Source organism: Oryzias latipes, chromosome 12 (genome assembly GCF_053564925.1).
Source record: "Oryzias latipes strain Hd-rR chromosome 12, Olatipes_Hd-rR_3.1".
NCBI lineage: Eukaryota > Metazoa > Chordata > Actinopteri > Beloniformes > Adrianichthyidae > Oryzias > Oryzias latipes.
Window position 1 is genome coordinate 14432951 of NC_136248.1, and position 17140 is coordinate 14450090.

At 40.9% G+C, this 17140-nt stretch overlaps 1 protein-coding gene across 1 annotated transcript; it reads left to right on the forward strand.

Moving 5' to 3' along the window:
- Positions 1-8483: 8483 nt before the first annotated feature.
- dusp4 (dual specificity phosphatase 4) lies at positions 8484-16633 on the forward strand. Its single transcript, XM_004074863.5, has 4 exons — positions 8484-9091; positions 9775-9902; positions 11664-11883; positions 13785-16633. The coding sequence occupies exons 1-4, from the start codon at positions 8710-8712 to the stop codon at positions 14171-14173; spliced, it is 1119 nt and encodes a 372-aa protein (XP_004074911.1). The 5' UTR covers positions 8484-8709; the 3' UTR covers positions 14174-16633.
- Positions 16634-17140: the final 507 nt, after the last annotated feature.

Here is a 17140-nt window from a genome sequence, read left to right on the forward strand (position 1 = left end):
ACTGATTTACCCAAACATGATCCCTGGGACACATTTCTTTGCATTCTTTACTTCCATCTCTGCTTCAACTATTGAATCAAATGACTATGACTCAGATGCAGAGATGTTGCTGCAGCAGGAAAAGCGGGTGAAACAAGAGTATAAAACATGCAAGGAAGTGGGTCCTAAAGACCAGGACGGGGTGTTGCTGTTCTAGAAAATGAATGGACACAAAGTTCCAGAGAAAGGGATTCAGCATCGGTCTATTTCCTGTCTGTGATCCTGTGTCTGTTCTGCCTCTGCTGCCACATTTGAAAACAAACACAAGTGGAGCTTCCATCACGACAGCTTCGACCTGTGGATTATCCCTTACACAATCTTTAAATCAAACATTTTGTAGTAAGCAGAGAGGGTATGAACAAAAAACTGATAATTTTTTTTTCAAAAATAAAGCAAAGAGTTAATAATTGACACCGGGGGAGCTTCCACTTGTACTTATTCATAATTGTTCTGGATTTACACGTCACGCTGCAAAGCATGTGACCCTGGAATGAACCTGTTTGGACCAAACATGCGTAGCTTTGAATGTGATTCCATTACTTAACCACAGGGAGTTTTGACTATTCAAAACAAGCGTAATAATTTGACCAAGGAGCTGTGTGAGTTGTTTACTATCTGCAAAACCAACTTTCAGCATATCTGAAGCTACAGACACACTGGCCATGTGACACACGTTTGATACGCGAGATTTAGCCCCGCAGTGTTCACACTGGACAAGCACACGTCCGAAACCTACAGTTGGAAGAGACTTGGTACAAAATGTCGAAGCGGTGCAAATCACATGAATCTTGCTCACGACTTTTTCTTTAACAGCTATTCTGATATATTAAAGACTTGGTGTCATATAATTCCAGCCGGGCACAAACCACAATTACTAATTTTTCCTCCTTGATCAATTTCAAACGGTTGGTACTTTTGTGAATTAAAAGTGACTCTAGCCAAATGTTACTACCAAATGCGAGTTCCTGATTGAACAAAGTTTGACCCGGCTTTACTTTCAACTTGAGTTCAGTGGCCGTGTATTTATATATATATTATATTATATATATTATAAAGCCTCCAAAGGGTCATTGAAACTTATGTATCTATGTGTGAATGGAACAGTTTTGAACGTGGGAGCCTGAAACACGCATTTATGTCTTTTATGTAGGCTTATCATTGGAAGTGGTCCCTTGAACGCACTTTGCTAAGGGCGGTGTGAACGTAGTTTCAGATGTTCTCTAGCTGCTGGCAGCCCTTTAGAGAAAAAGATAACTAAAGGTTTGGCATTAGCTGATAAACAACCAGACTTTTTTCATGACTTATCTTTGTATCATCAAAGATTTGATTTATTTTTCAAGTTAACGTTTTTTGTTCTTTTCTTTTAATTTTTTTTTATTCGTTTCTACCTGCTGCCGTTAGACTGTACAACCTTAGCTGCTCCCAGTGAACCACGTTAACCAACATCATCGGCTCTATCATATTTCTTTTACCTTATGCAATAACTGATTATATGGTCATCCTGTGCAATTTTTGGAAATGTATGTCTGTATATTGACTCTATATTATTTCTTTTTTATATTTTGCTCTCTGTACCTGTAATTCTGCCGCAACAAGGAAATTTCCCCATTGTGGAACTAATAAAGGAATATCTTATCTTATCTTATCTTTAAGCTAGTATTTCATCCCCTTCGTAACCCTTGTGCTATCCTAGGCACTTTAACATTGGGAGTTGGGTCATCTGGACCCACTAGACAGTGCGCTGAACCTTTTTTCTTCAATGATTTGAGATCTTCACTGGTGTCCATGGATAACATGAAATCTTTCCACCTTTATCCACCTTTGTCATGGTAGGGAGAACACGTCAATGCAAGGGTGGGGTCATCTAAGATAGCACAAATTGCCTAAAGGCCCGTACACACTGGGACGAATATTCGCCAGGCGTTATTCGCCAGCGTTTTTCGCCACGTTTTTTGTATTCACACCCAGGCGATTTTCGCTGACGATGAGCCGAGTGAACATGCAATTTCATTCCCTGACATTAGATGGCGCTTAATGTAAAACAGAAATACTCCTGTACACAAGGTGGCGCTGCGCAACTTTACGCTTCTTAAAGTCGCTTTTCACTCAGAAGAAGAGGGCAAGTATTTACGCGATTGTCAGAATCATACAAAGAAAACATGAATATTTCAAGCACCAGTAGCTCCAACTGGTGTTTGGTTCGGGGATATTTTAGAATGTCCGTCATTATTTCTTCGCGGCTGTGTAGATGCAACTCAGCGTCTATCTTCTTCGCTGGTATATGTGCTCAGCAAGGCAGTTTTGTGTTCGAGCGCCCCCAAGTTGTGTTTTACTGTCACTTCAGAGGCTCCAGACACGTGTGCAAAAGCGCGGTTCTCATTGGTCGAATAGATTTTGACGCGACGCGTCAAAAAAAGAAAAACGAACCAGAGACGTTTTTTTTTTTTGACGTTTGACGCGTGGCGTTTTTTCGAGTCGGTGTGCACACTCACATTGGTGCCCTTTGTTTAGTCACGAGGCGTTAAACGTCGGCGAAATCGCGCGCGAAATTCGTCCCGGCGTGTCATTTTTTGACAATTTTTTTTTTTTTTTTCCTAAATCCTGTCCTCATGGTGCTGGCCACCTCTGGTAAAATTGCCTACATCCTCAGTTAAACAGAACATCTCATTCTACTCCTTTAGCCCTTGTGCTATCCTGGGCACTTTACCATTGGGAGTTGGGTCATCTAGACCCACTAGACAGTGCGCTGAACCTTTTTTCTTCAATGATTTGTGATCTTCACTGGTGTCCATGGATTACCTTTATCCACCTTTGTCATGGTAGGAATAACATGTTGATGTAAGGGTGGGGTCATCTAAGATAGCACAAGGGTTAATATAATTGCCTAAGTCAAGAGTGTTACTTAGGCAGTTTTTTTTTGCCTAAGACACGAATCAATGGGATTTAGCAGCTTTATAAGCATTTCATGATGGCTGCTGATTGAAGAAATAGATTGTTTTTTTTTCAGATTTTGGGGTTATTTCCATCATTCAGGGCTCCTCCTTTAATAGTAGATAAAAATGTATACTATGCTATATACTAGGCTAAAAATATTCTGTAAGATTTCATCTTTTGGTCATTTTTTTTAGTTAAAATTTCAGTTTAGGCAGTCAGCTAAAAAAAAAGAAGGTAAAATGACTTTTAGAAATTATAGTTACTCACAATTTTAATCAAAATAACCATGACAACAGATGCCTGTTGACATACAAACAACAAAGTTACCCAAACATGGGAGAATTAAATAACTTAGGCAAATTTTTAAACATGCCTTTGTGATTTAGGCAATTTTAAGCCTTTATTCTATTAGAAAAAAAACATTACTAACAAACTAACTGAGCATAATGCTTAGGAGCAATGTGCATTTCTTCACTTCTCTATTTAGCTCTTCTTTGTAGGGTTCTTGTTTAATGCTTATTAGTATGGGAAATTGTAAAAAAAGTGATGGGTTTCATTGACTGGAGGTTCTGGAACTTTCCTCTTGATTGTCAGAGCACAACAATGTTACCCGTACCAATGGCCCATTTGACACCTGTACCCTTTGTGGCAGTTCTTTCCATACAGAGGCTTCTGAGAAGGAGAGTCTTTTTAGATTTTAGAATGCAATACAGTATAAAAATGTTAATGGGAATATGGACTGTTGAGAAAATCAAAATTCTACTGTTCATTCAAACATTGTTCAGTAGGACACAATATCACATATTCAACAAACTTTTGTTTTTTGCGTTTCCTGAAAATCTGAAAAAAAATGACTTAGGCAATTATTTGAAGAAGGTGTTGAATTTTTATTTCGTCAAAAATAAGCATAACACTTCCTATAAACTACTGTCAAAATGTTATCAGGCATTAACAAACCTATAGAAATACTGGTCTAGTTTAATAAGCACACATATATCTGAAGGTTTGCCCCCACCCTTTTAGCTCCATGATCTAACATAAGGGCCAAACTTGAATGAAGTCGATGCAAAGACCTGTGTGTATTTGCATAAGTTACTTTGAAATTAGGATACGCACTTTGTGAGCAGTTTGACAAATTATACATTTACTGCCACCATCTCCACAAACTGCACTGAACCAACACTTCCAAATGAGCTCAATTAGTTTTTAAGCATTTTCAGTAACAACAAAAGAAACACGGCAAAGACAGATAATTCTTTTTCAAAAGGGTCAGTCAGACTTCTGAGTTTTTGACTTTTCCCAGAGATAAACATCATTTCTAAACTCTCATATTCACTAACATCAGTGGCAGAAGTGCTAAAAACTAACGGACTTTTCAGTAAAAAGGCATAAAAAAGTGGCTACTCTTGTGAAAAAAAGAGAAAACTTTTGGAAAGCATACTCATCTCTGTAAAAACACGTCAGACTGAGAAAAAGAACTCTAGAAGGGATCCATACTGAGTAACAGCCCCCACCCTGACACGGCGCCCACTTCCGCTGCTGAACTCCTCCAGCCTCAAACACTGCCCTAAACTGGTCTGTTAATATTTTCCTCTCTCATGGCTGTCTGTTAATTTTTACCTAGTTTATTTACTTTTTTTCTCTTTCTTTTACTTCAAACATTGAAAATGACACCAATTTATGCATGAGAATGCAGCAGCACCCAGTCAAGGCTTAACCACTGGATTATGAGATTAAAGGAGGGGACAGATTTACTGTGTACACAGCAGACACACAAATACAAGCCTCTGTGTGTGTTTTATTTTAGATTGGTATTTAAACTGTTTGGCCTAGAGAAATGTAAGTTTTAGATCTCAATTTGTACTTTATCAAGCAGTTGTTGGTCATGTACTGCCCAAATAATGGAAAAATGACATCGAATGACGTCAAAATAAACCATATCATTTAAAGTAAAGCAATTTTGGTTAAAATAGAAAACATCCTAATCTCATAAGGACTCCAAGCCGATCGTGAAAAATGGCATGGTCATTTCACATTTAAAATAGGTTTCAAAGAGCCCACATGTTCCAAGAAATTCTGTTAGCTTTTGTCTTTTTTTTTTTTTAAAGATTTTCTAGGTACACCTGAGATTGGTAGAAATCTTGACCTATTTTGCTTTAGATCTGTGCAAAACTCAGAAAAAGCTTTAACCAAAAGGACTGTCTCGGACAATCTGAAACTTTGTGTCCAGACATGACTAATAATTACTCACGAAAGCTGCCTGTAATACAACGTGCATATCACAGTAGTATGTCACATTCTCCCTTTACAAAATTACTTTATTGGTCAATTAAATTCCTCATATACTTTATAAATCATGTGTGAAGCTGATATGCTGTAGCGACACAAAAGGGGAACAACAGCACAAACTACATTATTTTTTATACTTTGTTTCATAATTATATATTTATATGGATGCAGTATGAGTAGAACAGCCTGGATATTATAACTATTATTGTCTGAAAAATATTTCTTCTGCTTTAATTGAAGATGTTTTAATGGAATTGATCATTTTAGCATACAAAAACCTTAGGGATGCAGGTTACCTTCTTATGGATCTTTATTTTATTATTATTTTAATACGTGTATTCACTTTTCTGTGGTGTCCGTCAGTGTTGCATTCTGGGGCTTAGTGTGTTTGTAAAACTAGCTATTCATTTTTCATTGTGGACATTGTTGATGTTAACCCTAGTAGATCTAGGCTTACTTCATCTAAAATGTCAGGCTTGTTGATCAATATCATCTGTCAATTGTGTGTTTCTCATTTTAAAACCTTAGTTTTTGTTCTTGTGTGTAAATAAAAAAAAACTGTAGTAGCCATGTACTGTACGTTGGTCCAATTAGACTAAACAATGATGACTACGACACGTCAAATTAAGTTTAATGCCACCACAGCCACCTTTTACTATCTTTTCAATGTGAGCTTTAATAAATATGGAAGGTTGTTCCAGTTTATTTTTGTCATATTGTTTAGTTTTTAAAGAATGAGAGTTGAGTATGGAGTTAAAAAAAGAAGAAAAACCTTAGAGGGAATTGGTGGGAATCAAATGTTTACCCCTTCTTCTCCTCATCCACCGCATTGATGGATGACGGCATGCAGATGAGGGATGTGAAGAAATGAATGGACCGATGCGAGAGAGCAGAGGGAGGGACGGATGACATCACAGCAGAGCCTATTTCCGGCCAATCCCTCAACAACCCCCTCCCTGCCTCTTTTCTCCACCCTCTTACACCTCTCTGTTGTTGCTACGGCAGCAGAAGCAGCACCATCCCATCTCTGTGAGGCATTGTTTTTAGGGCTGGTAGAGCTGAGTGGTGTGCTTGTGTGCATCGATGTTGACAGCGTACACTCGAGGCTTCAGTCCAGCATGAGAGAACACGGGTTGTTCTTCCTCTCTATCATCTTCCCATCGGCCTGTCACCATCTCTCCTTCCATCTCACTGTTTTATAGCTCCATGTTACATTTGCACCAATTTTCATAGGAATGAGTGTAGCTGGGCTTGTATTTAGGATGTAAGCAAAATATATAGAGAAAATGATTCTAAAATGAAAATTAATTGGTTATTAATCGATTATTTTAGGACCATAAGTCTCAAAACTGTAATTCCATTGTATCATTTTTAGCTTTTAGGAGTGACACACAGTTCCAAACACGAATGCTCAGGCAGTGGACACATTTACAAACATTTAAAAGGGATCAGTTAGTAAAATAAACAATAACTAAATACAAGAGGTGTTTAACATTTGACAAACATAAACCTAAAAACTTGAACTCGTATTGAATCCGCATATCTCAAACATGAAGCAACTCTTCTTTCCTGTTTTCTGTTTTGAGTGTTGGCCTGGATTGCTTTCAATCTGTTTTTGTCAGAATTTTTTTCCTGACATCTGCTGCCAGGCTGCTCTCTTTCCCTCCGTATCCATGGAAATGAGATCAACATGCAAATACCTGAGCATGGTGTAAGGCTTGTGTGATAGGAGAATGCAAATGACATCCGCTTGCAGGATTACACACCCACGCACACAGATACACACAAGTATCATTCCAACCCCAACCAGACTGAGGTAGCCTAATGCATAAACTGCAGCTCTAGAATAACAAAAATTGAACCAACAATTTCAGTAAAACTCAGATCTGAATCCCATCTGAATTCTGGTATTATTTTGTGTAATATTTTATGTAATAAAATATAAATAATAGTGATCTATTTAAAAGCCTTCCCAGTGGTCTTTTGTTTTTATTTTTTAACTAAAATCAAAAACTTGGCAACTGCAGTGGCAATAGTTCTTTAGAAATTTACCTCTGAGTTGTGGGCGGGACCATCGGTAAAGAGTTAGCCCCGCCCCTACTCTCCAACATCCATCTGTTTACACACTCTCCTGCAAGCTTACAGCCCTTCTCACACACAAAAACACCCAATGCAGCAAAAAAGGCGAGGAATATTAAAGCTATCCAGCCGTACAGTTTGAGCCAGATTCCGGGTCTGATGAGGAAAACAAAGACGTACATGGACCTATTTGTTTGCAAGTGGATGCATCAGATTGGAGCAGAGAAGGAAGCTTGTGGCTTGCGGTAGTCATTTTTTAACTTGTCCTGTCCAACAGCTGAGCAAATAAGAGCTGAATGCCTCTTGTGTTGGACATATTTTATTTTTACAACATGGGTTAATAATCATTTGACACAGTAGTTGTATGTTTGAATGAACCCCTTTTGCAATTTTAGCTAAACTTTATTCATCTTACTTATATTTGTAACAGTTTTTTGTTGTTGAACCGGACGGAAAAGAAAGGGAGGGAAGAAGAGAGGGGTTATTGGAGAGGGAGGGTTAGGAGGGTGATTTGGGGGGGGGGGGGGGGTAAATTAAGCAGCATAAAGCAACAAATGGATGTTTATAATCATTACGGTCAGGTTTAGAGATAATTCAAATCTAGAAGAGGCATAGTAATTTCTACGTCACACCTACAAGCCTTTTTTCAAACAGCATTTTTTTGTCTGCTCCTGTATCATAAAGATTTAACAAAAGAAGTCCTCAAAAACACAATTTAAGCGGATTTTTTTTAAATTAAGTAATATTTAACCAAAAATATAATTGATTTAATAATAAAAATTGGGATTTTTTTATCATTTAGTTGTTTTTTATTTCTAAACAAATCATTTTCCAGTGTGGCCTCTTTTATCCTCAACAACAACAAACCAAAGAGGCTAAAACCTTGACAAATCCGTGTGCAGCTCAGCAGCTTTGGACTGAATCTCAGTGTTAATTCGGAACATTTCCTCCCGAGAGGTTAGCACTAAAATGCGGCTGTTAGCTGCTGGTGTCTTCGGGGGCTTATCGCCTCTGGTTTCATTGATGTCTGTCTTTCTTTGTGAATGAGCGGCGGAGGAGGAAAGGGCACGATGGAGCTGCGGGCTCTGCGATAGGCTGCTGCTAGTTGACGTCACCTCCGCCGTGACGCGATGAACTCATTCATAAAAAAAAAAGAAAGAAAACGAGAAGGAGCGCTGAGGAGAAACACAGAGAGAAAGAAGGAGACAAGAAAAGGACGGAGACACGGTTAGGATGCGCGCGTAAAGGACAGGCGCGGAGTCCACGCACGATCTGTGCGCCTTGGAGAAGCAGACCAGCGGGAGAAAAACCCACATATTTGTAAAAAAAAATAAGAAGAAGAAGAAGAAGAAAAATTAAAATTACAAAATGCTAAGTGCGATGGAGGAGCTGGGAGAGATGGACTGCACGGTGCTGAAGCGGCTCCTGAAGGACGACAGCGCCAAGTGCCTGCTGCTTGACTGCCGCTCCTTCCTCGCCTACAGCGCCGGGCACATTCGGGGCGCAGTCAACGCCCGCTGCAACACCATCGTACGGCGGCGGGCGAAGGGCTCCGCGCTCAGCCTGGACCAGATCCTGGCCGGGGACGACGAGGTCCGGAGCCGCCTGCGCTCTGGGATGTACTCCGCCGTGGTTGTGTACGACGAGAGGACGCCGGACACGGAGGCGGTGAAGGAGGACAGCACCATGATGCTGGTGCTCAACGCGCTGTTCAGGGACTCACTGGGAACGCGCACTTACCTGCTCAAAGGTACCTGTTTACCCAATGAGTTCATTCAAATGATAAGATACTCATTCAATTTTTCATTTTCTCTCTGAAATAGAAGAACAGGCTTAAATTTCTTATGTAAAACAATTGTACAGTAAATATGACATACATCTCATAAAATAGATTTGTTTTAATAGATTGTACACATAAAAATGGAGTAATTTCTCCTTGCAGATGTGCTTCATTGTCATCATCACACACACACACTCACAATTGGGAGCTAAATGAGCAAGGCAGCACAGATGAGTGGAAGCCATGCCGAGATCATTTCATAAAAACAATGCACCCCATTGGAGGAAGGAGAAAGGGGGAGAGAGAAAAAAAAATCAGCCTCTGGTTTATCTGTTCTATATTTAGAAGGAAGGGAATCTTACCAAACCAAAGGCGGCTGCAAGCTGCGGCGCAACCCCCTTCTTTTTTTGAGCATCCTAACAGTGCGGATGCCTTTAAAGCAGAGTGTGTGCAGCTCGTAAAGATGACACACTCTGGTTGTTAGGACGTGATTCTTGGAGAGGAGACGGCAGAGGATTTCCCACAAATCCACACCTAAAAATAAAAACATTGAGATCTAATCTCGTGCATGTATATGGTGGTTTGGGCGCATCCCCCAAAGTGCATGTATATGGTGGTTTTCAAGCTTCAAATAAAACCCTCCTTGTTTTCAGGGGGATACGACAGGTTTTTCTCAGAGTATCCTGAGTTTTGTATGAGGACCAAATCCTTACCGTCCCTCACCAGCCAGTCCAGCATCGACTCCTCCTGTTCCTCATGTGGAACGCCACACAATGATCAGGTAAACTACCGAAAAACAGCATCATCTTATCCATCCTTCATCCATTTTATTTGGATTTAGACCGGCATATCCATAGTCCGGCCAATTGTTTCTGTGATCAAAACCATTATTTTGCACCATGACTACGGTATTTCGTATTTTCTGTTCACATTATTCACATTTAGACGTTTACAGTCGTCCTTTAATAATTAAAAATCCACAACATTTAATGTGATCCCAGACTTAATGTTGACAAAGGTTTTAAAAATGTGTTTTCATTTCATTTCTGGTCATCAAATAAAAAACAGTAATTTGGGTAAAAATATGTTTTCTGTTCTTTTTTAGAAATGGAATAAAATCCCATTGCAAACGTAATTAAAAACGTAATAGTTAATTTGCATTTAATGTTATTATATGGGTCCAAAGAATGCACGCCGATTGGTTGGCCCTCACATATTTTCCCCTCACCAAAACTGGCCCTCTTTGCAAAAGATTTGGACCCCTCTGATACAGATGATGTTAACACAGAGTTAGTTTCTTTTTCTTTTTTGTTCCTGTGCTGTTTTGGAGTAAACAGCTTCATGTGGTTTGTTTGAATCGGCTGCTTGTGTCGCAATTTGCTGCCCTGGAAGTCATAGTTCAGGATCGATTTAGCTCTGCAGCATTTCCTGTGACCTGGGTGGCCTTGTTGGTTTTTTCGACAGTCATCTGTTGTTTGAGCTTGCAGATTTTATGCAACGCTCGCAGTCACATGTGCTTTAAATCTCCTGGAATGCGTGAGGGGAGAGACACTCACAAACCCGGCCTCTGTGTGCGTTTCCCTCCCTCCCAAGAAGAATGCTCGATTGTCTCCGCCATGCCGTCAGGTGCAATCGCGGTTAGGGGGAAAAAAAAATCAAGCTTACCGTGGAAGGAGAAATATGACTGAGGGTCTCTGGATGTGGCTCCCCCCACTATCAGTCTGGTCTCACACTACACCCTTTAGTGGTATTGATCATTTCCTGACTCTTTGTCAGGGCCGAGTTCGTCAGCAGCCATGACACAAACAAACTGAGCTTTTGTCGATATGTGGCAGTGCCATTAAAGACTGCCGCAGACCAGCTGACCTCTCACATCCAGTAAAACTAGATCCACTCCTCATGAAGTAATGTGTTTTGGCTTGTGGTTCCCAAATGGAGACTCAATACCAAAGCTTTGTTGTTTTTTAACAATATTTTTCTCATGAGCTTTTAGCAAAGAGGAACTTCATGCTCAGGATTTTTTTTTATTCTACTGCAGATACTTCTCCTCTACAGGAAGTGTCATAAGTATTCATGCAATCACTCAGCTGCTGCTCCATGCAGGTGTGCTGCACTGTGGCGCAGTGGGGCTTTTTCTTGCACGGCAGCAGCTGCAAAACAAGTGTTGCAGGAGTAAAGTGATTCTATTCCTAGAAGATCAGTTCGACAAACTTGAATAAAGCTAGTGGAACAGTCAAGCTGATGTTGTCTAAATTTTGTGGCTTTGAGGTTGGAAATGTTTCTCAGGTCATTTTTTGTGTTGCAAATGTCAAAGCAGCACAGTCAAGTCAAAAACCGCCCATCTGCAGTGAACTTGTGTTCGTCACACAGATAATGAGCTGCTTCTGCTCCGCAAGAAGCATTTCTAATGTGATAAAGCGCTGATGAAGACAGTGTTCCGGTGTCATGCACTATATACCCTTTTCTGGAGTGTCCTCCTTCCCCTGGCAGATTCAATTATAAAGATACATTTTTAAAGAGTTTGAATCTTTTCCTTGTCCAGGGTGGCCCAGTGGAGATCCTCCCATTCCTCTACCTCGGCAGCGCCCTTCACGCCTCCAAAAAGGAGGTTTTGGACGCCATCGGAATCTCTGCCTTGCTGAACGTGTCAGCCGACTGCCCCAACCACTTCGAGGGCGCCTATCAGTACAAGTGCATCCCTGTGGAGGACAACCACAAGGAAGACATCAGCTGCTGGTTCCTGGAGGCCATTGAGTTCATAGGTCAGTTCATCTCACACACCCAAAGGCTGTGCTCAGCTAAACCGGGAGCCTGTCAAGCATGCTTGCTGCTTTTTTAGGTCACATCATTTAGTTTGATTTCTTTGAATATTGTTTTTGTGGGACCATCTGTTTGACAAGCTTCTAATTAGTCTGCAAAAAAGAGTTTTCGATGAAAGATCTCAAGTCTACAGGCAGTATTTTTATGTTTTTTTTTTTATTCCAAAACCATGTTGATGTTACAATGTTTAGTCAAAACTTGACAAACCAAATATACAGTGATCGAGACAAAAAAAAAAAAAAAGAAAATTTGCAACACAAACTCAGTTTTGTGCCTATTTGACTTTGCACATCCGTGTTGTTTCTAGGGACCGCATCTTCTGCAGCATTGTTGTTTCTTTGCAAGCATGCGCTCTAGAGGGTGTGTGTGTTGGTGCTCGTGTGCGTCAGAGTTAGCTGCTGTGGGACCAGAGTCTGACTCATGTGCTGCTACCGGATGAGCAGACGCCATGGCGGAGTTACCTGGACTGTGACAGAAAAAATGCAAAAATATATATATATATATAGGAGAGAATAAAAAAAGAGATCTAAATTCTAATAGCAGTGATTCAGGCGAGACTGGTGAAGGCTACAGAATCCAAAATGTGGAACATGGGAAACTTTGAAGTTTCTTCCGTTTTTTTCGTTTTTTCTGTTTTTTTCCTGCAGGATGCCACAAAACTGTCCAATAATTCATCCAAAATGAGACTCATGGTCAAATTGAGTTACAGTAAATACTCTAATCATCTCCTTCCTCAATCTTGTTACTCTCCAAAATTAAGTAATAACATATATCTATACACAAAGAGGCGGAACTATAAATAGAGAAGAGGAGGAGGTGCAAAAGGGAGGAAGATGACTCAAATCTTGCACTTGTGTGTTTTGGTTACTGTAAGTGCGACTGGCTGCTGTCTCGCTTTGAGGTTGGGTATCTGCGCAGAAAGGCGTCGATATGAGAATGTGGAGGAGAGGAAACGAAAGCAGTTTGAGGTGAAGCTTCACTGTACATCTGTTGTGTTAAAGATGCTTTCACTGTTAGAAAAAAAAAAGTGACACATTTGGTGAGAAACTGTGAACATCCTGGAGGCGGATAACTCAACATTGTTACTAAAAATGATTCATTACCATTTTATTCTTTATCATTTAAATCACAATTTACTTCATCAGTTTGTCTGAGCAGAATTTGACAGAAAGAAGAGGTTGTCAAAAGAGCGTCTGGCTGAGAACACAATGACTAAGATGCTTCAGCTTCTATAACTTATTTAACTCTAACTGATGGAAATGGGTGGCTTCTCATTCCTAGAAACAACCAAGTAAGAAGATACATCCGCTGTTGCATAAGAGCATGTTCCTCTGGTTCAGATGGGTCAAATCATCCATCTACACATTAACAAAAGAAAAACAGATGTAGAGAGTACTGTTTATTTTTATTCTAAGAGCTTTATGTCCCGTCCTTTCATTTATTTTCAAAGCGTTCCCAGAGTTTTATTTAATTACAATTATGCCCAAATAAAAAAAAACTCATTTTCTAGGACATTGTTTATGCAGAGCAGCAGTAGTGTATTAAAAATTCACCGATGAATTGTGGGTGGGACCGTTGGCACGGAGCAAGCCTGCCCCCATATCCCATCATCTATCTGTTTACATGCTCTCCTGCTAGCTTACAGCCCCTCACATCCCCAACCTTTGTTTGACCACGAGTCTCACTTTGGATGAATAATTGAATAATTTGTGGCATCATACTTATTTTTGAGGAATACAAAAACAAGAAGTTGGAGCCTAATAAGTCCAAATTTACCTTCAGACTGGAGATGTTTGTGTTTTCTTATCTAACACATAAACCTCTGACCTTTCTTTTTTCTCAGATTCTGTTCGGGACTCCAGTGGACGAGTGCTGGTCCACTGTCAAGCAGGCATCTCGCGCTCTGCCACCATCTGCCTCGCCTACCTGATGAAGAGGAAGCGCATTCGTCTGGATGAAGCCTTTGAGTTTGTGCGCCGGCGTCGCAGCATCATCTCCCCAAACTTCAGCTTCATGGGACAACTGCTGCAGTTCGAGTCGCAGGTCCTGGCTACGTCATGTGCTGCGGAAGCGGCCGCCACTGCGAGCCCGCTGCTCGGACCCAAGTCCACGGTGGCCACCAACTCAGCCACAGCCACGCCCACCTCCCCCTTCATTTTTAACTTCCCTGTTTCTGTGGTGAACCCTGCGTACCTGCACCACAGCCCAATCACGACCTCCCCAGGCTGCTGATGGACAGCCACCCCCACCTCTCGACCCAACTTGAAGGGCAGACTGGGCTGCCATTGGCTGAAGGAGCTGTCAGTCTCACTGACCTCTGCAGGACGTAGATGCTTCCAAGGCCCTGAGATAAAAAACGTCAAGGTGCCTGATTAAAGACACAGTGAAAGGACTTTGTGAAGTTCAGAAACCAGCTGACGCTCCTTTCCGATTTCTTCCAGTTGACCAAAACAAAAAAACAAACAAAAAAAAACAAACTGGTTTTCAAAACGTGTTTCCTAAACCAGGTTGAGTGTTGGACCGATATTGACTTTCTTCCACCATGCACAGAGGGACACCGACTCACAAAACCGGATCCAGAGAGGCCTGCTCAGCAGCAAAACCCTCTTCTTCTCCATCTCCCGCACACATCCACCACCACCAACTGAATAAGCTCAGTATGAAGACAGCCTGTTGCTATGGAGAAGTGGTCTTTAGTAGAGGAGATGGACACAGGAAGGAAGGAGGAATTTTAAGCATCCGCTCTTTTCTCTTTGGGTGTCCCTCCTGTTGGCAGACAAAAGAGGTGGATTGAAAAAAAAAACCGAGGGGAGGAGACAGTGACAGAAAGCAGGAGCCTCTTCAGTGACAGGTGCTCTGCCGGGGATCCGACCGGAGCTTCCTGTCCTTCATGCGTCCTCTTCCTCCCTTCCGTCTCTCCCCCACCTTCCTCTCATCTCCTTTTCATCTCTTTATGTCGCCTGCCTCCTCCTCCTCCTCATCTTTGCCTCTCATCTTCATCCTGCCCTATCCCCTCCATCCCTTCCTACAGCTGTCTCCTCACTGAGGAGTTCAAATTAAGAAAAGGAGATGACAAATAAAAGGCCATGCCCCTTTTATGTGGAGTGGGAAACCCCACTTCAAGTTTCTGATACACTTTGGGAAAGTCCTTTTGCTAAATGACGTTATTTTTCCTGAAAAACCACCACATGGAGTGAAGAAAATGGCAATTTAAGTAAACAGCATCCCCTTTTTTAAAGGGACATTTATAAAAATGTTGAATTTTTCAGGGGTTTGGCCAAAATAATTAGGCAAAAACTATGAGGATGCCCACTGTTTTTTCATTTGTATTGTTAAATTGAGGCCTTGTTTTTCGAAGACCACATGGGAGAATTTAGAGCACATCATCCCCCAGAAACAGCTTTAGGATAGGACCAAATGTTGTATTGTTTAAAAAAAAAAAACCTTTGAGACCTGGACACCAATTCTTCTTACTCAACCCTTGTGCTATCTTAGATGACCCCACCCTTACTTTGACGTGTTCTCCCTACCATGACAAAGGTGGATAAAGGTGGAAAGATTTCATGTAATCCATGGACACCATAGTGAAGATCACAAATCATTGAAGAAAAAAGGTTCAGCACACTGTCTAGTGGGTCTAGATGACCCCACTCCCAATGTTAAAGTGCCTAGGATAGCACAAGGGTTAAGTTGTCTTCAAAAGAGTGCAGAAACAGACTGAAAACACGGACTCCTGTGAGGTGCCTTGGAAACGTTTTTTTTTTTTTAGATAATGGCAACGATGTACATGAGTGGCAGGTGGTCCTTTCAGGTGTTTGTGCCTTGTTTGTGAGGGTAAATCAGAGGGTTGAGCATCCCCAGATTTACCAGAAAAGCATTGTTTCTCGGCCGTCGTCGTCGCAAATAATCGTGGTCCAAAAATTTCAGATTTTACAGACTTTCTCCACACTTTCACAATGGAAAGGAATTTTCTAAAAGGCCGTCCGTTATAAACTCAAACATGTTTATTTATTTATTTTCAGTCAAAAATCACATTTTATGTAAATATGAAAACTTGAAAAATCCTTTTCAGTTTTAGCTAAAAGGACCCAAAGTGTCTTCCGATACAGTTGGAGTTCCACCATTTTTAAAATGTTTTTGCCTCATTTATAAAGGAGTCATACAGAAAACATGGACGGCACGCGCACACCTTACTTTCAAGCACAACTAGGGCAGAAACTTTTGAATCGGAGTCAGAATTACACCAAACCTTTAGAATAACACACTTGGCTGCACAAGACCCGTCCAAACAAACACAGGACATTTTTAAGGAGAACACACCCTCTCTGCTTTTGAAGATTGTCGGCACCTATCTCTGTAGCACTTTGAAGTGATGCAATACTGTATTTGTAATTTATGGCGGATTTGCACATCATGGTGATGATGCCACTCTGACTTGACTTTGTGTGGAGAGAGGAGAGAGCAGATGAGTGAAAAATGCAATACTTTGTACACACGTGCGTGCTTTTCTGTCTGCCTCTCTGTGTTTGTGCCCCTCGCTGTGTCTCTTGACTGGTCAACCATGTTCACCCGTCAAGGCAATACGAGTCTCCAAAACAAAACAATCCCCTCCAATTGTACGTTGGGATGAGTGACCTGTGCATTTATTTATTACTGAGAATTCACTATTAAATAAACAATGTTCTTAAGGAAGCCGTCTGGGCATTTATTTATTTTTAACGCACACACACACAAAGGCTATAATCATGTATAGATGAAATTACCAGCACACACCTGCATTGCAGATTCTCGTTTATTGGAGCCTGGAACAAAGAGAAGGAAACCACAACGAGTGCAGCAGATGATGCAGGAAATGCCAGAGTTCAGTGAAGGCCTCACACATTTAACCACACAAGGTTCCTTTCACTTTTTACTGTCATAGTACCAGAAATGGATAAACACAGATGATGAGCGAAAACTTAATATTCCACCATTGGATGATTTGTTTTTTTCTCCATAAAAATACGTAAATCAAATATATACACAGACAACACAAACCTGAAATGTTGGTTCCTAGCGCCACCTGCTGGTCAAGAAAGGAAACATTCCTTGTTAAGCTGAGAAACCAGTGGTAAAAGATGCATCAATCACCGAACTGCTCATATCTCACAAATCTAGAATCTCAAAAACAGCTGAGATGATGCTGATACGTTATTATCA